Below are 23,509 nucleotides of genomic sequence, written 5' to 3' on the forward strand. Positions count from 1 at the left end.
AAATCGATTAGAATAATCTAACCTGAACATGTTTTCCCATTTCCTAAAAATCCTCTGCAACAGTGACATTCATAGGAGCCAATAGTGTTATTGCAGGTAGCGTTTGAGTGACATTTGTGAGTTCCAAGGAAACACTCGTCATCGTCTGAAATGAACGATAAAGAGTTCATAAACTATAATTATAATATGATAGAAATTATTGCGTTAAAAATGGATCTGACGCCTATAAAATGTATGGCTGATACAAGTATAACATGTTAGTAAAATTAATATAATGTGAAATAATTAATCTTGCCTATGCATGTTTTCCCATTTCCAGCAAATCCTCTGCGACAGTGACATTCGTAGGAGCCAATAGTGTTATTGCAGGTTGCATTTGAGTGACATTTGTGAGTTCCAAGGAAACACTCGTCAACGTCTTAAATCAACGTATTAATATTAAAAATCAACGTAAGCTTAGTTGAAGACCACTTACATTGTTTGATATATCTTCATGAATTGCATTGCATTTAAGAAATTATCCGTCAAAAGAATTCTGGTACACTCGACTTCATAAGAGAGAACAATGTCGTACCAGATCCCTTACAGCTAGAAGTGCTTTTATCAATGAGTTTGTCTACTTGCTATATAAAAAAGTCGATTAAAATTATCTTACCTGAACATGTTTTCCCATTTCCAGCAAATCCTCCGCGACAGCGACATTCGTAGGAGCCAATAGTGTTATTGCAGGTTGCGTTTGAGTGACATTTTTGAGTTCCCAGAGAACACTCGTCAACATCTGAAATAAACGATCTTGTCAGGAGTCTAGGCGAAGACCATGCACTTACTTTGTTTAATATATCTTCATGCATTGCATTAATAAGAAATTTATTTGTCAAAATGCTGGTACACTTGACTTCATAAAAGAGAACAAGGTCGTACCAGTTCCCTTGAGCTAGAAGTGTTATTTCGATGAGTTTGTCTACTTGTTTCGAGCCCCTAGCTGTATAAAAAAGTCGATTAAGATAATCTTACCTGAGCATGTTTTCCCATTTCCTAAAAATCCTCTCCGACAATGACATTCGTAGGAGCCAATAGTGTTATTGCAGGTTGCATTTGAGTGACATTTGTGAGTTCCCAGGGAACACTCGTCATCGTCTGAAATAAACGATCTTGTCAGGAACCTATAGATGTGTTTATCATTTCCGCTCAAGATTAGGACCCAGGAGAATTCTCCTTCATTGAGTAAAGTGCACAAAGTCTTAATTTAGTGATTTATTCTCACCTACTCGCAGGAATTACTATGCCAAATCCACACCAACTACGCCCGTTCTTGTGAGTTGCCATCTCTGTAGAATCATTGCACCCGCATCGCAAGGCGTGGGTTCGATTCCTGCTGCATGTCTAACCGATATCTGACTTTAATTTGAGTTTTTATGAATCCCACTCGAAATTAAGGCAACGTAAATTTCACTAATATCTTCTCTCAAGAATGAAAATATTCATATTTTTTTAAAAACAGACTACTGATCTCACAAATTTTTCAAGCAGCTCCTTCGGGCTCGATCAACACTTCTACATTGCTAACGAGTGTTTCGTTTTTGCTAAAGGTCCTAACCCTAGTCCCCACCCAATTATTCGTTCAAAAAGTTCCTAAGGTTCATTGGTACGTATTGCATTAATGTGGCGCATATTGACAGAAGATTTAAAACATTTCTCATTGCATAATAGTTAATAAATTTATTTAGTTATTGTTTAAATTCCCGTAGTTTTGTTCCGAATGATATTCCGAATGTTCCAACATTTATAATTACGTTATTTGTGGTAATTCTAAAGCAAATTACCTGATTTCCTGGTAAGTTTTTTATTTTCAACTCTATTCTTTGCCTATAACAAATTAATTACAACAATAATGAAGTTAATTAGATGTTGATATTAATTTTTATTCATTAATCAATATATCACTACAATAATTACACCTCTACATGCAACAGCATCATGAAAATTACGACTCTAAATTTATCCCCGAGCCTGTGCAGAGCACCGTGCGAGGGTACTAATTCTGCTCGGATATTTACACCCACGATGTGCAAATGCGAAATCAAAGTCGTCCGCCATTATGCAATGGACCTCACGCTATCAACGGTCTTCTACGTTATGCGCATGCGCCAGTGTGAACTACTAAGCTCTTGACTGGTCGAGACAAAAATTTGTATTTACAAACGTCAATGAATAATTGTCATTTAGCAAAATTTTGATAAAATGTACAAATTTTTATTTTCATAAATATGGAATATATGTATTTTTACTCAATTAGAAACTCGAATGAAGTCAGGACTTTTCACGGTTTAACAAATAACAAGACCAAATTTTCGACCGAATTCACCTTGTATAATGAAGTTGAAAGATTTTACACTTGATAATATTTCATCGGACACAGTTTTAAAAAGTAATTCTTTTGTGGTAAACACAACTTTAATAATCTCAAATGTATTTAACTATAAATCTGAATGTGTTATGTGATAAACGACATTATAATTTCATTTATAAATTCCGTTTTCATAATGGCAAAAAAAAGAAAATCTAAATATTCCCGTGCAAAAACCAGTCGAAACGGAAACTTCGGAAGTTTTATGAGACGTCTGATGTTATATTTCATGGTATTTAATAATTAAAAAAATTTACCATAACACTGACTATATATGAGTAACTTATCTTCCAAAAAAAGATAAGAATCATGTCGTATTTCTGCCATTTTTTCTAGTATTTCTATTATTTTCATTCTATAAATTTCTTTATTCTTCAATGTTTACTTTTGTCCGGATTGACAAAAGAGACATGAGATACCGCGTATATTTCTTAATAGAGGAAAGGGTAGTATTTTGGCACGTTTACATGCAGTGTGATCCAAAGATTGCAGGTATAGAAAAAATATTTTCTAAAATTTTTCTCGCACAATCACGATTGAAGTTGCGCGTTGATAATTCATTCTACAGTTTCATATTTTATTCAATGAAAGAAGGTCTCCGATCTGGTCCAGTTACTGTGATTAACTGGATGTAAATCGGCAGGATCTTTCCCATAGCTAGGTGAGTGTCGAGGGTCTGACATCAAATATTGTTCACAAAATTGTTCAATTAACTACTTCTTTTTATAAACCATGCATTAATTGCACATAAAATACTCAGTAAAGTGAGAAAAACTAGTAAATCACTTTTGCTATCTTTGACGTTCAGAGTCGCAAACTCTGAAATTCTCTGATCGTCAAAGACATAAAGACCCAGAGAATTTCGGGCCGTATAAATGAATGAATGATTTAATTAGGTGAACGAAATTGACCGGCTAATAGACCTTGCTTACAAATAATTACACGGATTTCTGAAATTCGTACATCGACTTGTACTAGGGATGCTTGATGCGAGCAATCCTAGCCTTGTTCGCAAACAAAAATACTGCTAAAACCGCAGAACATTGTGATTAACAACAACTATGACATAATTATTACCAGAGGTAAAGTGTTTGGCAAAAGGCTTGTTGTTATCTTGGTTGTTGACGGACCTACTGTTTTCACCGAACTTTATTCTTAGAGATCTTCCAGTTTCCCAGATATATAGTAAACCACATTTGTTGCATGAGATGCAATAAATATGAGGTTGGAGGAGAGGCATTTGAAATGGTGCCTGATTAAAAACTGTGAATTGGGAGCCGAAATAACAGTGCCAGAATCGTAAATTAGCATGTTTTACATTGGATAATGCCACAAAGGAATGTGCCATTAATTGGGCTCTGAACAGTTTTGCTGTAGAGAGCTGTGAACCAATGTGTCCCGGATATTTTTGTTCCGCCAAAAACAGACTAGGAGGGTATCGGTGAAAATGAAAGATCTCTCAGGATCATTCTGCAAGATATGAAAATTCCTAAATATGACATCTCTAACAGCAAAATTGAAGGGATGGTGTGTTAGAACTAAGAGGGTAGAATTATTGCTAGGGGTGGTAGAGACAGGGTCTCTAAGGGTGTCTAAGCGGGAAATGTCGGAAGCCTTAGATAAGGCAGTGTCAATAAGTGAGGAGGAATAGCCGCGCCCTGCCAAGAATGATCTCATCTCAAGACATTTGGACCGGAAAGAGTGAAAATGAAGTGAAAAATAAGATTGAACAGAAAAGGGGACAGCCTTTAGATATGAGAGAAAGAGCAATGGAGGGAATTGCGAAAATGCAGGGACAAGTGAAAATGCTGGACAATTACAAAAGAGAAGGAGATCATGTCACATGTTGGAATGGCTACGACGAAGGATAGAGGTGGAGAAAGAAGAAAGAGAGGCAAAACAGGAAGGGAAGAAAGCATCTAGAGAAATGCAACAAGGCCAACACATGGAAGCTCTGCAGATGATGAAACAAACAGAAATGCAACAAATGCAACAGCAATTCACTATGCAGATGAAGCAATCAGAGCAGATTTTGAAGTTTAATAATAATGTCCGAATCCTAAATAAATATATCAATGTGTATGTAAATGCAAGCAAAAAGTCTTGCAAGCCTTACCGCTTCAACATTTTGCATTAATATCCAATCTCCCGTTTTCGTTTCTTCTTTCTTTCTAGTAACGTTTGTCAGTTGGCAATTTTCAACATTTTTTGTTGCTCTGTAGTTGAATCCAACACATTTGTCTTCGTCTTTGCAGTGAGTGTGACATCCTAACATGACAACTGAAGATGTAACATTGTGTCTTGATATTATTTCATCCGCAGGCAATGAGGGACCTCCTAAAATTTTTAACAAAATCCTTTAATGTCAAATTAATGTCCAAATTTCAACTAAAATTATGTGTTTTATTCGGGCTGCATGATTTCACCACATGAAACATTTAAATGGTGTTTCATGACAATATTTTTTCCCTTACTTTTTTCGACAATACTCACCTTTTATGATTATGTCGTAATTCGTCGGGGAACATTGGTTTGCTGAAATGTCTCCAATTATAGCAAGCAACAGCAAGCTCAAGCTGGCCGCTACAAACATCGTTTAAATCGTCTCTTGTCTGACTCGGTAATTCTGGAAGATATTTTTCGAAATTATGACCAAGAAAAAGAGGAATAGAAAATGATCGTGAGATAATTATGATGTTGGCTGTGTTTTAAAAATGTGAAAATACAATTAAGTTGCTATAGCGACGTAATCCACTTACATTGGTAAGAAGGGAAGCGGATGCTTTTAGTTTGAAAAATTGTTGGACTCGGAAGAGTTGACGGTTTTTCGTTAACAGTAGCAAAAAAAATTAAATAAAACGAAATGATTACTTTATTATTAATTATTAAAGGGTTATTTTGCTGTCTTGAACTCGACTTCTAATGTAGCAATATACATGCTGTTACGTCGCCGGTGAGAACGAACAAAATATGAGAACAGCATTTTTAAACCTTTAGTGAACTATAGCAATTTAAACCTAACAAAGTATATTTAAATATTATCCTATTTCTTAATAATAACTTATCTGCATGATCTGAGTAACATAGTGCGATAGCTTGACTGCATGGTAACTTGAACAGCGAATAGCTAGTTGGAAATCCATGTTGATGTGTGTTGTCAGCTTAAATTAGCATTGTCAGGTGTATCGCTCTATAGATTTAGCTTTCTTTTCTCTCTTCAGTATTCGTGTGTCCCTATTGTCTAGCTGTGCGCAAAAGTTAAGCGGTGAACAACTCGTACTATATAATCCTTGATATTGTAGGTGTGTACTTTGTTTATTTCGGCTTTTTATGAACTTGCTATGTCGTTTTGCGAAGACCTAACTGACTATTTTAAGGATTTTTATCATCGTTTTAACTTCAAAAGAGTTATTTTCTGCATGATTAATTCAATAATCGAAAAACAATATTCGACGTTTAGTGATTGGGAATTTAAATTATTTTTGCTGTTTTAAAGGTTTAGCTATACTGAAGTATTAACTAGTAAGTCTAATGATTATAACCGCATGCAACGCATGCAGCAGGTAAATGGTGATTTCATTTCACCTTGACGACTGTGTTTGCTTCTGCGTGTTTGGCTCGGCGCTAAAACAAGTCCAACTCTTCGGAAGTTGTTTGTTTTTATGTAAGGTCGGCAATTTTCGCAGATATTGACGGACAAGCATGCATGCAAACCTTTCCTGAAGCTCTATTGGCCGAGCATCTAAACACAGTGAATCATCCGCAATTTCGTTTGGATAACTTTTTTATCAAACAGAACGATATTAACTGCAAGAATCAGGAATTGAGGCTATGCGGATAAGACCATGCAGGAGAGCGAGAGACTTTTGTCTGGTGTGGAGAATATTTAAACATATATTATAACGATATTGCAATAGCAGATAATTTTTAAATGTCAGTTTAGCAAAGATGGATATTAAATGTGCGACTTTAATTCATAGTTTGTTTGTTTTTCTCTTATAGTGCTAGGTATATTGGAGATTATTTCAGGACTTTATTTTAACAGCTGGTTTGCGTAGAAACTGCATGGACGAACAGTAATAAAATACTAATTTGCATGTTAGTAGCACTCAACAGCAATAAATTATTTAAGTGCAAGTTGCATGTTAAATATTAACGTCTCTTATTTATTTGGCAGGTTAGGCACAGTCGTAGCTCCGAAAATTAAATTAAATTAAAAACGCTCCATCTGCCAATTCTGTAAACTTAGTTCTCAGGATCTGTCTTCCATTGTATATGTGTTGTGATGAAAATTTTCAGGTTAAAAATCATTCACTCGATGTGGTTCACTTTTTGTGCACGTGGTACGACAGTTTCTGCATAGTGTGGAGACGAGTTTGAAGTGTCTTAATATTGTATTTTTGCAATAATAACTAGACAGTGTAAAGAACCATTGAAATATGCATTGCGAGAAAAAAACACAAAAAGTGGATCCTCGACGCTATCTTTAATCTTTTCTATGTCTTCGAACAAAATAAATTGTTAGTTATTGAGTTAGTTATTTGAATCATTACAACTGCGTGAAAACTGTAGGCAGGTCGGCATGCATTCAAAAGGATTTATGAATTTTTAGCCTTTGACAGCAACATAACGTTAGGTAATGCAATTCTCGTAGATATTGACAACAAGCATGCATGCAAACCTTTCCTGAAGCTCTATATTCTCTGAGCATCTAAACACAGTGAATCATGCGCAATTTCGTTGGATAATTTTGGTTACAAGAAATAGTTCTCCTCGCTCGTTTATTTTTATCAAACAGACCGATATTAATTTCATTAACACGCATGTTTACAACAGTTACTGTCAACCTCTACAAAGTCACCAACATCCATAGCGTGACCGTCGCCTGCAAGAATCAGGAATTGAGGCAATGCGAACATAAGACCCTGCAGGGGAGCCAGAGATTTTGGCCTCGTGGGGAGGATACTTATAAACATATAATTATCAAACCGATATCAATGGAAGATATTTTTCAAATGTCAGTTTAGCTAAGATGGAGATTAATTGTGCCACACGAATAAGGCAAACTCATTTGTGTAAGCAGGTAGTTTGCTTTAATTGATACAGTTTGTTTATTTTTTTCTAATGGCGCTAGCCAACTTATATCACACATTAAACTGCTTGAAATAATCTAAAACTAAGAAAAATATTGAATACTTCGTCTACATAAAATAGCCTGCATTTCGTGTGAGTCTTTAATGCACGGTTATCGCTGGTAACAATCTTAAACAGCCGACTAATTTCATTTCAGTCTCAGAATTACTAAGTTTCTGTTATCAAAGGGCATCTATAACCGACAAACTCCTAAAATAACTCGACATTCGACTGCATTTCACGAAAAAAAGTCATTAAAAATATATTTTATGTTTAAAATGACTTACCACAACTCTGATTAAGATATCTTGGAAATTATTTCAGGACTTTATTTGAAACAGCTGCTTTGAGTAGAAACTGCATGGACGAACAGTAATAAAATACTAATTTGCATGTTAGTAGCACTCAACAGCAAATAAATTAAGTGGAGGTTGCATAAATTATTAAATATTAACGCCTCTTTTTTGGCAGTTTATCTGCGGCCAATTTTTCAACCTTCGTACCCAGGGTCTGTCTTCCATTGTATGTATTGTGCAATCTCGTTCCCCGAGCCCGCAATTCCTCCAGTGAGGAAACAAATGCTAATGTTAACGGCCCATATAACCGCCCATTTAATGTTTTCTTTTATTAAGAATTGTTATTACAAAGTCAATGTATGCAATCTACAACAAGAATGGTTATGAGGGAATCAATTATATAGGAGGCGGTTTGTCAGTTGTAAATACCATGAGAAAAAAGGCCGGGAGTGGAGGGGGCATGTGGCCTTAAAAAAACATGCACGTGATCTCAGAAAATTTTGTTCACAAAGATTGCGTTCAATGAGATTTACGATAATAAAAATGATAACAGCAGTTTCGCTACACAATCAAGAATATATAACCAACGTCATTACAATATACTCGCCCTTTCAAAAAGGAATTGTCACTGCATACATGATTGAACTATTTACGACACCCCTAATGACATTTCGACTGTCAAACTGATTCAGAATCAAGATATTATTAAAATTATATACAGATTATAGCTACACCGTACGCTAACTTTTATAACTATTGTGTTTGGCTTCTTTAAATCATTTGCAACTCTATCCAAACATTTTGCGCAAAGTGTCTTGTGAAGTTTTATAGAATTCGGGAGTTCGCTACATGCATTAATTTCTTTTCAATAACAATTAACGATGATCAATTGAAAATCGATATAAAAATAATCGACATCGCTAGTGTAATTATGATGCGTATAATAATTGATATAGTAATTTTTTTATTGTTTTTCGGGAACAAGGTGCCGGCAAGCAATTTTGTGACAACGTTTCCCATGCATGCTTCGTGTTAAAATTACACTGCAGATGAATTACGTGGATAAAAAATAATAAAGGCGATTTCATTTTAGAACAAGGAACGTCACTCTGCTTATTAATCGGAGCTGTGTTGAAACTGAAAGTATAATGTTAGTAACTAAGACTGCGTTAAAACGAGGCAGTGCTCGTTCTTGAACATCGTGCCCGGTTTTATTTGGAAGCGTCATTTTCAGAAAAAAGTACTGTTGTGCTGTTGCATTCTGTGTTGCTGTGGTATTCTGTGATACTGTGGCATTCTGTGGCATTCTGTGGTACTGTGCTATTCTGTAGTATTCCGTGGTATTGTGGCATTCTGTGCTACTGTGCTATTCTGTAGTATTCTGTGGTACTGTGGTATTCTGTGGTACTGTGCTATTCGGTAGTATTCTGTGGTACTGTGGCATTCTGTGGTACTGTGCTATTCTGTAGTATTCTGTGGTACTGTGGTATTCTCTGGTATTTTTGTGATCAGCCGTTAAGTGCCCCTGCACTGGGTTTGTCGGATCATCTTACTATTATCGCCCTTTCCAATGAGAGAATCCATGGTAACCAACCAAAGGAAACAATTTATGTGCGTGACAGGAGACCCAGCAGCATTCACCGTCTTGGAAGATTTCTATGTAAAGTTCCTTGGGATTTAGTGGTTAATTCAAATCAGTCTTGTGAACCTGAGTAACTTCACCAACGTTATAAATTACCGATTGTACCCTTTATAGTGCAACTGAAGTATGTAAAGGTTAACAAGAATGATCAACCCTGAATAAACAGCAACCTAAAATGTTTGATTAAAAAAAAGGCAGAAGGCTTTCACACAAAACAATCACACGTAGTATAAATAGCTACGGAATAAAGTAAATCAATGCAGGAAAAAATTCCGAAAGTTATATTATGAAGCTAAAGTGAAAGAAATTAAACGTAATAATTCCAAATATTGGTGGAAAGAAGTGAAACGTCTCTGTGGTCACCAACAAAAGTCGACGAGTAACATCTTTGCAAACTTGGAACAGGACACACAAGATCTCGATTCACTTAGCAATTTGATAAACGACTGTTTTTTAAAACCTATGCATGACTGTCACCTGCCGCCGGATTGCATCGCTATTATGACCGAAAATGATAGCCCAATTTGTTTGTTGGAGGAGGAAATTTTCCCATATTTAAACCGTGTTAAACCACCGTGTTAAACCTGAAAAATCTAGTGTTCCCGATTGTCTGCCCAATTGGATTCTGCGGAAGTTTGCAGTTATCTTGCAATGCATGTATCAACAATAATAAAAAAAATACGTCCTTTAAAGAAAATTAAGTGCCTGTTTCTTGGAAATAGGAAAATAACTGCCCTATACCGAAAGGTAAGCTAGTGATCTTTGTTAATAAAGATCTTAGGTCTATATCCCCTACCTTAACACTCTGTAAAATTGCTGAAAATGCCATTATTAAACACGATTTACAACCGAGAATAATGAATCGCCGAGACTGTAACCAATTTGGTTTTATACCTGGCTCCAATACGTACCACATTGCCTTTTATTGCTTTGGTCGGAAACAGTAGACAAAGAGGGCGGATGTGTGCGATCATTGGTTACAGAATATCGAAAAGCGTTTGATCTTAGTGACCATAATGATCTGTATGCAAACATTTAGAAATAGTTCTTAAACCATCAACTTTGAATTGGATCACAGACTTTCTGAGAAGAAGATCACAGAGGGTAAAGCTTTCCTCCTGTCAGGTTCTCCACTACAGTCTACCACAATACTTGTCAGATGAATAGAAATTGAAAGGAAACAACAGATAGCGCTAGGTATCATTTATCGTCAACTATCCTATGAAGATGCCCTAGTCATGCTGGGACTAAAGAATTTACACGTTCGAAGGGGTGATCTATGCAATAAACTTTTTAACTTAATTTCAATGATATGGATCATAAACTTCTTAAATTATACTGCCTCTTAAGGTGACATCGAAATATAATCTTAGGAACGACAATCTTTTTAACATTCCAAAATACCGTACTAATTGATTTAGAGATACATTTATAATATCTAGTCTAATAAATTTATAAGTAGTTCATATTTTAAAGGTGTGTACTAATTGTTATTGAAAAACCTATAATGTTTAATAATCTCGTAAATAGCTGTTAAGATATTTTTGTATACATAGTCATGCAATTCAGCCCTATGGCTGCAAGATGATTTTAATAAACGGATTATCTAACTATTTAACTACCTATACGTAACTACCTACCTACCTACCTACCTACCTATATACCTACCTACCTAAATACCTACCTAACTACCTAACTACCTATCTACCTACTCCCTACCTACCTAAATACTTACCTGCCTACCTAGCTACCTACCTAACTACCTACCTACCTACCTAACTAACTACTTACCTACCTACCTAGCTACCTAGCTACCTACCTACCTACCTACCTACCTATCTACCTACCTACCTACCTACCTACCTAACTACCTAACTACCTACCTACCTACCTACCTACCTACCTACCTACCTACCTACCTACCTACCTACCTACCCACCTACCTACCTACATACCAACCTACCTACCTGCCTACCTAACTACCTACCTAAATACCTACCTACCTACCTAACTATCAACCTACCTACCTACCTACCTACTTGCCTACCTAACTACCTACCTAAATACCTACCTAAATACCTACCTACCTACCTACCTACTACCTGCCTACCTACCTAACTACATAACTACCTAACTACCTACCTACCTACTACCTACGAACCTACCTACCTACCTAACTACCTATCTACCTACCTACCTACCTAACTACATACCTACCTACCTACCTACCTACCAACCGAACTACCTACCTACCTACCTACCTACCTACTTCCTCCTACCTACCTACCTATCAACCGAACTACCTAACTACCTACCTGCCTAAACGAAAGAAAGTACAACCGACGTTTGTACTGCGCTCAGGTGAGTTTGCACCACTGCATGCCATATGTACTACTACGGATTACAATGCTATCTCTCAAATGCTATTGAACGAGTGAAAAAACGTGTGATTTTGGTTATATACCCTAATTTAAGTTATGAAGATCAGCGGTTTTGCAAAACTTGAAAACGTGAAGAAGCATGTAAAAAACTTTTTAATGACATATAGCTAGTAAACACTCGCGACCACAAGTTCACGAATCTTTTGCCTCTCAAGCAGGAAACAAAGTATGGTCTGAGACAAATTCGCCCTTTCACTGACTACAAAACAAAAACAAATAGACTTTTATTCCGTCATCGGTTAGAGTTTTTAATGGAGCAAATTATGAATAGGCTCTCTTTAAACTAATTAACTACATGGTGCAAATATTTTCCTATTTCAATTATTTTATGTGTGTTATATTATATATTTTTATCTAATTTTGCACGTAATTCAGCTTCACAGCTACAATATGTAACACTTCTAATAATAATAATAAATAGAGAATGTATAAAACAACTTTATTTCCTCTTTCCAAATTCACGTGGTCGTATTTTCATCGATGTTGATTTCAGAGAATATTTTTGTCCTTTCCAATGTTTCCAGTTGACTCCATCAGCGTACGATGTGTGTGCGCCATAATGATACAAACCATTCAAATTGGAGTCATGGCAACTGCGATACCACCAGGCTCCTTTGTATAGAACTGCACAGTTGTGTCCATCATGATCATTGTCAGAATCTTTGGTGGTGAAAGCCATACCGTTATGAAATGATAACGAGTCTCCTGCTGTACCTAATGTAAAAATATATAAATTAAAGTGAATTAAATTACAAATGAAATTACAAATAAATCTAAATACACATAATTATGCTACGTAAGGTGACTCACGTCGTCGCTCAAATTTGACGGTCACATGTGAATTTGTGATTTAAAGTTGTGATTTTGAAAATGTTATGCATGTTCACTGTTCTATCCCAGATACTCAACAGTAATCTTTATGATATCCAAGTAGAATGTTATGCTGTTTGGAAAATGCGTAGGCTTCATGATGGTTACTCATAGTCGCAGGATATAATTGTATTGTTAGTCAAAGTTAAAAGATAATACAGATTTTTCATTTGATTAAATCTATCCGACGACGACGTGGCTGAAACACTCCTTCAGAAAATGCTATGGTAAAGAGTTGCTGTAATATTATCAAGCGTATCAATATAACTAAGAATATTAAGACACTGAGAATATTAGGTTGGGAATTATAATATGGAGCCTTGTGCTCCATTATATGGACTGCATGCAGATCACCTCGAGTTTCATAGTATTCTCTTATTTCTCTTGTATATACACGTTTGAATTTTATTTTATTCTTCATGCAGCTATTCTTTTACATTTTACCACCGCATTCTGCCGCGTTTACCAGGCGCGCATCTAGACGGTATCGAACGTGGCTCGGGCCACGCTCAGATTTTCCCATCTAGAATTTTTCAGTTTCATCTTTTTGGAAGAAATGCAATCTAATATTCACACACTATTTAGAAGTACATATTAATTCTTTGAATCACTCCAAAATTAAGCAAATATATGTCTAAAGCAAATAATTTGAGTAATATCTTTCGTTATTGTGGTCTAATAATTACCAATTCTTGCTAAAAGTGGGAACAAATTCCAAATTATTATTCCTTGTTTCATAGTATGATTATCCAGTTAACACTGAACTATAAAATTCGCCAAAAGCTTGCCGAAATTGTGCCGAGTATGTTCGGAAGCTATAGCGATCACAGCAACTAGTTGAGACGATCAGCGTGCAGATTATTGCGCAATTGTTCCTAAATATAGTAACGTTCGGGCACGGTGCAGTGTAGCAAACCAATCACAGGGCAAGTTTTTGCCACGTAATTAAGCCACGGTGCGACACGGTAGCCTGTTTTTGATTGCGCAATAAGCATGATAAAAAAAGTTCGATATTTCTCGACTTCGAACTCGGATATAGTTTACAAATAAAACGTTAAATTTGTCTGTTCGCTGCATCCTGGCTGAATCGCATTAATACATGAATCCGCTGAAAATATATATCGTTGACTCATTGATAATTTTTCTAGATGGAAAAATATAATAATTATGCTGGTTTATAGTTCACTGCAAAGTTGATTGTAAAGAGAGCTGGACTCCCCTTTAATTTTATTCAAATATGACTTAGTTTAATGTAAAATACTTACCATTATAACCTCTAACATTCAACTTGTACTTTGTATTTTCGCTGCTAACATTAAATGAATCATAATGAGCGTAACTGGTGTTTCCAGATGTATCTTCCATGTCGATACGAAGTTCATTTTGTGAAATTTTTGTCATACTTTGTATCTTGTCAAGACCAAGCCAATATTCTCCGCTCAAGTTACCAAAACCTTGTTTGTAATCTTGCCATCCTCGGTAGAAGTCAACACTTCCATCAAGACGACGTTGAAATACGGTCCATCCTCCACCTGATGTTGTCATATCACAAAATACTTTGAAACTTCCCTTTCCATCAGGATTAATTTCATAAATTCCACTTTGGTTGTTTCCCGTTTCATACAAGTCAGCGCAGCGGAAACCTGAAAAATACGTTTTAATATTCCCAGTGGTGTAAAACGCAAATCATTGTATGTCTACATTCTAAACTTCAAATCGTTTAGGAAAAACAAACTAAAACAATTAAACGATCCAGGCATATATTCATTTTAGCTTGATTTAATTTTAGCTGCCGTTTTTTTAACTGAAAAGTGCCTCTGGAAACTTGTGCGCCTAAAGAAAAAACTATAATAACGCCTATAAAATATTTAGCTTATACAAGTATGACATGTTAATACTTGTAATGTAAAATAATTAATCTTGCCTGAACATGTTTTCCCATTTCCAGCAAATCCTCTGCGACAGTGACATTCGTAGGAGCCAATAGTGTTATTGCAGGTGGCGTTTGAGTGACATTTGTGAGTTCCCAGGGAACACTCGTCAACGTCTGAAATAAACGATGTTGTCAGGAACCTACGTGTGTATTATTTCCACTCAAAATTAGGACGCCTTCATTAAGTAAAGTGGCACAAAGTCTTAATTCAGTGATTTATTGTCACCTATACTTCCGGGAATTACCTTGCTAAATCCACACCAACTACGCTCGTTCTTGTGAGTTATCTCTGCATGTCGCTCATGCAGAATCATTGCACCGGCGACGCAAGGCGTAGGTTCGATTCCTGGTGTCTAACCGATATCTGACTTTAATTTGAGTTTTTATGAATCCCACTCGAAATTAAGGCAATGTAAATTTCACAAATATCATCTCTCAAGCATGAAAACATTTTGTTTTTCATATTTTTTTAAAAAACAGACTACTGATCTCACAAATTTTTCAAGCAGCACCTTCGGGCTGGATCAACATTTCTACTTTGCTAGCGAATGTTTCGTTTTGGATAAGGGTTAAGGTTAAGGTCCCCACCCCAATCAAAATTTGTCGAAAGAGATCCTGAGGTTCATTGGTATGTATTGCATTAATGTGGCGCATATTCACGGATAATTTAAAATATTTCTCATTGCATAATAGTTAATCAATTAATTTAGTTATTATTAAAATTCTCGTAGTTTTGTACGGAATGATATTCTGAATGTTCCGAAATCTATAGTTACGTTATTTGTGATAATTCTAAAGCAAATCACCTGATTTCCTGGTAAGCTTTTCTTTCTCAACTCTATTCTTTGCCTATACAAAATTATTAAAACAACAATACTGAAGTTAATTAGATGTTGATTTTAATTTGTATACATTAATCAATATATCACTACATTATGTACACTAATACAACAGTATCATGAAAATTTCGACTCTTTTTTTTTCTTTATTCTTTATAATTTTTAATTTCTTTATTTCTTCAATGTCGAATTTTGTACGTATAGGCAAAAGAAACAATGAGATACAGTATATTTCTTAAGAGAGGAAAAGGTTGTATTTTGGCACTTATATACATGCAGAGTGATCCAAAGATTGCAGACATAGAGAAAATATTTTCTAACATTTTAATAAGAACAATTTTTCTCTCGCGCAATTGAAAGTTGCACGTTGCGGGTCCCCGATCTGGCGCAGTTACTGTGATTAACTGAATGTAAATCGGCAGGATCTTTCCCATAGGCGACCGTCGAGGGTCTGACATCAAATATTGTTAACAAAATTGTTTAACTACTCCTTTTTAACCATGCATTAATTGTACATAAAATACTCAGTAAAGTGAGGAAAACTAGTAAATCATGCACTTCTGTTCTCTTTGACGTCGTTGCTACTCTGAAATTCTCTGATCGTCAAAGACGTAAAGACCCACAGAATTTGAATTTGAATGATTTAATTAGGTGAACGAAATTGACCGGTCAATATACTTTGTTTACAAATATACCGATTTCTGAAATTCGTACATCGGCTTGTACTAGGGATGCTTGATGCCAGCAATCCTAGCCTTGTTCGCAGAACAAAAATACTGCTAAAACCGCACAACATTTCACGTCGTGTCTAAGACGTCGAGGGTTTTTTATGTTTTTTTCTCGAATAAAGGTACCGTCGCTTCCACTAAGGTCAATTTATGTAAATTTATTTTAAAAATATGTAATAATATAGCAAGTATTGCCAAAGCTTTTTATATAGATCTTTGTAGATTCAGTGTTAGTCATTTAGAAAGCAAAATGGGAGAAAAAACGGAATGCTCAAGGAAAAGGTAGCCAAAACATATAGCATCAAATGTGGTATAACAACTGCCTAAAATAGAGAAAACACTTTTCGACGTTTCGACCTGAGAGCCTTTGTCAGGAGAGCTCGTATGAAAATATATAGAGAGTACATGTTTTGTATGGAGGCAAAACACGTGATAAAAACCGGACAATAGAAAACAAAAAATCAAAACAAATTGGAATACATTACATTGCCAAAGAGACGACTGATTGTGGGCTAAGAATAGCTCCCAATGAAGGAAGCCTGATCAGCAACGAAAACATATTGGAAGTCATATTACTTCATTAACAATGGAAGTCATATTACTCTGGGTGAATGAGCTTAAATGAAGGAGAGTCTCGTTTATGCTGGAGTGATGGATAGTGCAAAGACTGGATGAGTCGCATTTCTTGTCGTTTACGGCTATCGTTATAGTACCGGAAATGGGACAGAGGGCTCTAATTCTCATTTCCGTGACACAATGTTTACCAGAGGTAAAGTGTCTGGCAACAGGCTTGGTGTAATCGTGGTTGTTGACGGACCTACTGTGTTTACCAAACCTTACTCTTAGAGATCTTCCAGTTTCACCGATATATAGTAAACCACATTTGTTGCATGAGATGCACTGATGAGATGCAATAAATGAGGTTCATAGAAAGGCATGTGAAATGGTGCCTGATGAAAAACTGTGAATTGAGAGCCGAAATAACAGTGCCAGAATCGGTAACTGAGCATGTTTTACATTCGATAATGCCATAAGGGAATGTGCCATTAGGTTCTGAACAGTTTTGCTGTAAAGATCTGTGAACCAATGTGTCCCGGATATTTTTGTTTTGCCAAAAACAGACTAAGGGATTATCGGTGAAAATGGAAGATCTCTCGGGATCATTCTGCAAGATATCAAAATTCCTAAGTTGACATCCCTAACAGCAAAATTGAAGGGATGATGTGTTAGAACTAAGGCGGTAGAATTAATGCTACAGGTGGTAGAGGCAGGGTCTCTAAGGGTGTCTAAGCAGGAAACGTCGGAAGCTTAGATAAGGCGGTGTCAATTATTGAGGAGAGATAGCTGCGCTGCCGACAAAAAATGTTCTCATCTCGAGACAATTGAACCGGACAGTGAGTGAAAATGAAGTAAAAATTCAGATTGAACAAGAAAGGGGAGAAAGAGCGATGAGAGAAAGAGCAATGGAGGGAATTGCGAAAATGCAGGGACAAGTGAAAATGTTGGACAGTTACAGAAGAGAAGGAGATCAGGTGACATGTTGGAATGGCTACGACAAAGGAGATGGAGAAAGAGCAAAAGAGATGGAGAAAGAGCAAAAGAGGCAAAACAGGAAGAGAAGAGAGCATATAGAGAAATGCAACAAGGGCAACACATCGAAACTCTGCAGATGATGAAACAAACCTAACAGCAATTCACTATGCAGATGATAAAGCAATCAGAGCAGATTTTGTAGTTGAATAATAATGTCCGAATCCCGAATAAATATATGAATGTGTATGTAAATGTTAGCAAAAAGTCTTGGAAGCCTTACCGCTTCAACATCTTGCATCAATATCCAATCTCCCGTTTTCGCTTCTTCTTTCTTTCTAGTAACGTTGGTAAGTTGACAATTTTCGACATTTTTTGTTGTTCTGTAGTTGAATCCAACACATTTGTCTTCGTCTTTGCAGTGAGTGTGACATCCTAACATAACAACTGAAGATGTAACATTGTGTCTTGATATTATTTCATCCGCAGGCAATGATGGACCTCCTAAAAATTTAACAAAATCCTTGAATGTCAAATTAATGTTCAAATTTCAACTAAAATTGTGTGTTTTATTCGTGCTGCATGATTTCACCAGATGAAACATTTAAATGGTGTTTCACGACAATATTTTTCTCTCATTTTTTTTCGACAATACTCACCTCTTATGATTGTGTCGTAATTCGTCGGGGAACATTGGTTTGCTGAAATGTTTCCAATAGCAAGCAACAGAAAGCTCAAGCTGGCCGCTACAAACATCGTTTAAATCGTCTCTTCTCTGACTCGGTAATTCTGGAGAATATTTTTCATATACGAGTTATGACCAAGAAAAAGAGGAATAGAAATGTGTTTCATAAAAATTTGAAAATACAATTAAGTTGCTATAACGACGTAATCAACTTACATTGGTAAGTATAGAAAGCGGACGCTTTTAGATTGAAAAATTGTTGGACTGGGAGGAGTTTGAGGTATCGTTGACGGTTTTGCGTTAAGGTTAACGTTATGCGTTTGTGGGATAAGCTGTGGATAGCTAATTGCTTACTCGTGCATGTGAATCTATAAGTTTACTAAAGTTCATCGAATATATAATATATACTTATAGTATTATAGTATATATATGTTATTGACTGAGCTTGTTCGGTCCGTACAGGGGGATACTGCATGGTCGAGTTCTTTTTTCGCTTGCATGGACCGAGCCTTTAGTATAATATTATGAAATAACTCGTGCAAATTTTTCGAAAACAAAGACAGTCGTAAAGGTGAACAGAAATCACCTGTTTGCCTGCTGCATTATGTTTCTATATAACTGTATAGAAACACGGAAAATGTTTTCTATTTCCTAAATGACTATAACTGCATGCAACGCATGCAGCAGGTAATGAGAAACAACAATGTGAAACATCCGCTATTATATTGAGGTCTGGCTAGCTCAGGAAAAAATTTGCGTCGTTTGAAATGGCGATTGGCGAGGGCAACCCTGCATGCATGTATTTCTAGTAACAAGACGCCTGTTCTGGCGTGCCAGTCTTCAATATAGAACTTCTGAACATAAACAATACAGTTCATATTCGCATTTAGATCCCTTGCTAACCTAAATGTTGGGTTGCGAAATTCAGAAACACATCGTACTTTAAAATGTATAGAAGTTTAATTGTTCAAAAATGTAAATAAACGGTATGATACATTCGCTTTGTCTTACACTTTGCCTTTGGAATTCGCGCTTATATAATTATATTAAATCTTCGATCCTGTGCAAACTACGACGAGTCAAAGCGCCCATACTCGACCACATCATCTTGTTAAACGGCGATATTGTTAAAATAGGACCAGAATCTTCATGTATTGAACATATTCTTACCCCAACTGCAATCTAAACTTAATTGAACAGACGCAGACACACTTGAAACAGCTGGTTTCCGTAGAAACTGTATGGACGAATAGTAGTAAAATACTAATTTGCATGTTAGTAGCACTCAACAGCAAGCTGCATGTTAAATATTAACGTCTCTTATTTGGCAGTTTATGGACAGTCGTAGCTCCGAAAATTAAATTAAATTAAAAACGCTCCATCTGCCAATTCTTTAAACTTCGTTCTCAGGACATGTTTTCCATTGTATATGTGTTGTGATGAAAGTTTTTCAGGTTAAAAATCTGTCACTCCATGATTGTGCACGTGGTACGACAGTTTCCGCATAATAGTGTGAAGACGAGTTTGAAGTGTCTTAATATTGTATTTTTGCGATAATAACTAGACAAAAAAGCAATGCAAATATACATTGCGAGCTAAAGCACAAAAAGTGGATTTTCGACGCTATCTTTATTCTTTTCTATGCATGTCTTCGAACAATATAAATTGTTAGTTATTGAGTTAGTTATTTGAATCATTACAACTGCGTGAAAACTGTAAGGCAGGCATGCATTCAATAGGATTTATGAATTTTTAGCTTTTGACAGCAACATAACATCATGTAATGCAATGATCGTAGATATTGACAGTCAAGCATGCATGCAAACCTTTCCTGAAGCTCTATATAAAATTTATTCTCTGAGCATCTAAACACAGTGAATCATGCGCAATTTCATTGGATAATTTTGGTTACACGAAATAATTCTCCTCGCTCGTCTATTTTTATCAAACAGAACGATATTAATTTTATTAACACATATTTTTAAAACAACACATATTTATGTTCAGGAAACTCGGGAAGGAGGCAACAGTTACTGTCAACCCCTACAAAGTCAGCAACATGCAGAGTGACCGTCTCCTGCAAGGATCAGGAATTGAGGCAATGCGGATAAGACCATGCAGGAGAGCCAGAGATTTTTGCCGCGTGGGGAGAATAATTAAACATATATTATAACGATACTGCAATAGCAGAAATTTTTCAAATGCCAGTTTAGCCGAGATGGAGATTAATTGCGCAACACGAATGAGCCAAACTCGTGACTGACATTCATTTGCGTAAGCAGGTAGTTTGCTTTAATTCATTCAGTTTATTTATTTTTCTCTAATGGCGCTAGGCAACTTAGTGCTCTTATTTCACACATTAAATTTCTAAACTGCTTGAAATAATCTAAAACTAAGAAAAATATTGAATACTTCGTCGATATAAAATAGCCTGAATTTCGTGTGAGTATTAATTGCACGGTAATCCCTGGCAACAATTTCAAACAGCCGACCAATTTCATTTCAGTCTCAGAATTACTAAGTTTCTGTTATCAAAGGGCATCTATAACCTACAAACTGCTAAAACAACTTAACATTTGACCGCATTTTACGAAAAAAAGTCATTATAGAAACAAAATTTTATGTTTAAAATGACTTACCACAACTCTGAATAAGATATATTGGAAATTATTTCAGGACTTTATTTCAACAGTTGGTTTAATTTGCGTAGAAACTGCATGGCCACGAACAGTAGTAAAATACTAATATGCATGTTAGTAGCACTCAACAACAAATAAATTATTTAAGTGGAGGTTGCATAAATTATTGAATATTAACGCCTCTTTTTTGGCACTTTATCTACGGCCAATTTTTCAACCTTCGTACCCAGGGCCTGTCTTCCATTGTATGAATTGTGCAATCTCGTTCTCCGAGCCTGCGATTCCTCCGGTATGGAAACAAATGCTAATGTTAACGGCCCATTTGAAGTTGTCTTTTATTAAGAATTCGTATTACGAAGTAAATGTACGCAATTTACAACAAAAACCGTCGTAAGGGAGGCAATTATAAAGGAAGCGGTTTGTCAGTTATAATCACCAAGAAAAAAAGGGGGGGCGTGTGGCCTTAGAAAAACATGCACGTGGCCTCAGGAAATTTTGTTCGGAAAGATTGCGTTCAATAATGAGATTTGGATAACAGCAGTTTCGCTACACAATCATTGGGAATATCTGACAAACTTTATTACAATATACTCGCCATTGAAAAAAAAGGAATTGTCACTGCATGATTGACTTATTTACGACAACCTTAATGACATTTCGACGGTTAAACCATAGGCAGCCCAGACATGTTTTCGTTCTCGTGCCGCTCGCGCGTGTACACGAGTCTACTTGGTCCATTATTATGAAAAGATTGGCAAGCTTTTTTTACTGAAATATACTACAACGTTTGCTACGGCCTGAATATCTTGCAAATTACAAATAAAAATGATATAAAAATTACATCAGTTTAAACGCCGGTAATTTGACTACATTCTCCCGACGTTTTAACTTCAAGCGTTGATTTTAAGGATGCTAAAGAAGCAAATGTGTATCGATATTTTGACAAAATTTTGTCAAGATTATGCTAGTGGCACCTACACTGTGGTGTCGTCATCATTTAGATTTGCAAACAAGAAACTGATTGGTTGTCGTTTTTTCAGCAGGAAATTTCGCACGCAAGAGCCAAACAGTTTTCTGTTTGCAAATCTAAATGATGACGACACCACAGTGTAGGTGCCACTAGCATAATCTTGACAAAATTTTGTCAAAATATCGAAAACACATTTGCTTTTTTATCATCCTTAAAATTAACGTTTGAAGTTAAAACTTCGGAAGAATGTAGTCAAATTACTGGCGTTTAAACCGATGTAATTTTTATATTATTCTTATTTGTAATTTGCAAGATATTCAGGCCGTAGCAAACGTTGTAGTATATTTTAGTAAAAAAACTTGCTAATCTTTTCATAATAATAGACCAAGTAGACTCGTGTACACGCGCGAGCGCCACGAGAACGAAAACATGTCTGGGCTGCCTATGGTCAAACTGATTAAGACCATGGTATCATTAAGATCATGTAAAGATTATACGCCGTCTTTTATAACTATTGTGTTTGGCTTCTTTATATATGATTTGCAATTTTATTCAAACATTTTGCGCAAACTGTCAAGTGAAGTTTTATCGAATTCGGCAGTTCGCTACATTAATTTCTCTTCAATAAGAATTAACGATCTTCAATTGAAAATCGATCAAAAAATAATCGACATGGCTGGTGTAATTATTATGCATATAATAATTTATATAGTAATTTTTTAAAATCGTTTTTCGGGAACAACGGGTGCAAACAATTTTGTGACAACGTTTCCCATGCATGCTTCGTGTTAAAATTCCACTGCAGATGAATTAGGTGGCTAAAAAATAATAAAGGCGATTTCATTTCAGAACGAGGAACGTCACTCTGCTTATTAATTGGAGCTATGTAGAAACTGACAGTCCCATGTTAGTAACTATGACTGCGTTCAGACGCAGTGGGCAAAACTGGTTCATTAAACGTGCTGAACACAGTGTCCTTGTTAAGTAGCACCATTTGAGGCAGTGCTCGTTCTTGATGCAGCATCGGTGCCCGTTTTATTTGGAAGCGTCATTTTCAGAAAAAGTTACCGGCACCCAGTTTGAACGCAGCCTAACTATCCAGGTCAAACTCAGCTCAGTTTCTATATTCTACTTCTAGTAGATGTGATTTAGCGGCTATGCAAACAATTTTAAAAATAAATTTAAAAACAATAAAAGGATATTATAATCTGTATCGTCTTTGATATGAAAGCAAAGAAAGCAAAGAAAAAGCGATAATGATATTATACAAGATACTAAGCAACCTTATAACATTCAAGATACTTTGTTTACAAATAAATATTGCTGATAAAACTTTTCCAAAAGGTCATTTAAAGCCGCTTGGATCACATCGATCACCAGAAAGTATTGATGAACG

At 35.9% G+C, this 23,509-nt stretch overlaps 1 protein-coding gene across 1 annotated transcript; it reads right to left on the reverse strand.

Moving 5' to 3' along the window:
* Window positions 1-17: 17 nt before the first annotated feature.
* LOC114533694 (fibulin-2-like) lies at window positions 18-18,588 on the reverse strand. The gene is made up of 8 exons (XM_028555293.1): window positions 18,479-18,588; window positions 18,103-18,323; window positions 15,529-15,571; window positions 14,714-14,836; window positions 1,015-1,137; window positions 656-778; window positions 296-418; window positions 18-145 (listed from the first exon to the last, which is right to left on the reverse strand). Exons 1-8 carry the CDS (start codon window positions 18,573-18,575, stop codon window positions 18-20), a joined length of 981 nt encoding a protein of 326 aa, XP_028411094.1. The 5' UTR covers window positions 18,576-18,588.
* Window positions 18,589-23,509: the final 4,921 nt, after the last annotated feature.

Source organism: Dendronephthya gigantea, unplaced genomic scaffold, assembly GCF_004324835.1.
Source record: "Dendronephthya gigantea isolate DGI-Jeju-01 unplaced genomic scaffold, DenGig_1.0 000094F, whole genome shotgun sequence".
Taxonomy (NCBI): Eukaryota; Metazoa; Cnidaria; class Anthozoa; order Malacalcyonacea; family Nephtheidae; genus Dendronephthya; species Dendronephthya gigantea.

What these genes read in the sequence shown, in the direction of transcription:
- LOC114533694 (XM_028555293.1), bottom strand. Translation starts at nt 18,575, where the DNA reads ATGTTTGTAGCGGCCAGCTTGAGCTTTCTGTTGCTTGCTATTGGAAAC. An exon ending in AAATGGGAAAACATGTTCAG is followed by an intron (nt 1,138 to 14,713) that starts GCAAGATTAATT and finishes CGTTTATTTCAG; the next exon opens with ACGATGACGAGTGTTCCCTG. An exon ending in AAATGGGAAAACATGCTCAG is followed by an intron (nt 779 to 1,014) that starts GTAAGATTATCT and finishes CGTTTATTTCAG; the next exon opens with ATGTTGACGAGTGTTCTCTG.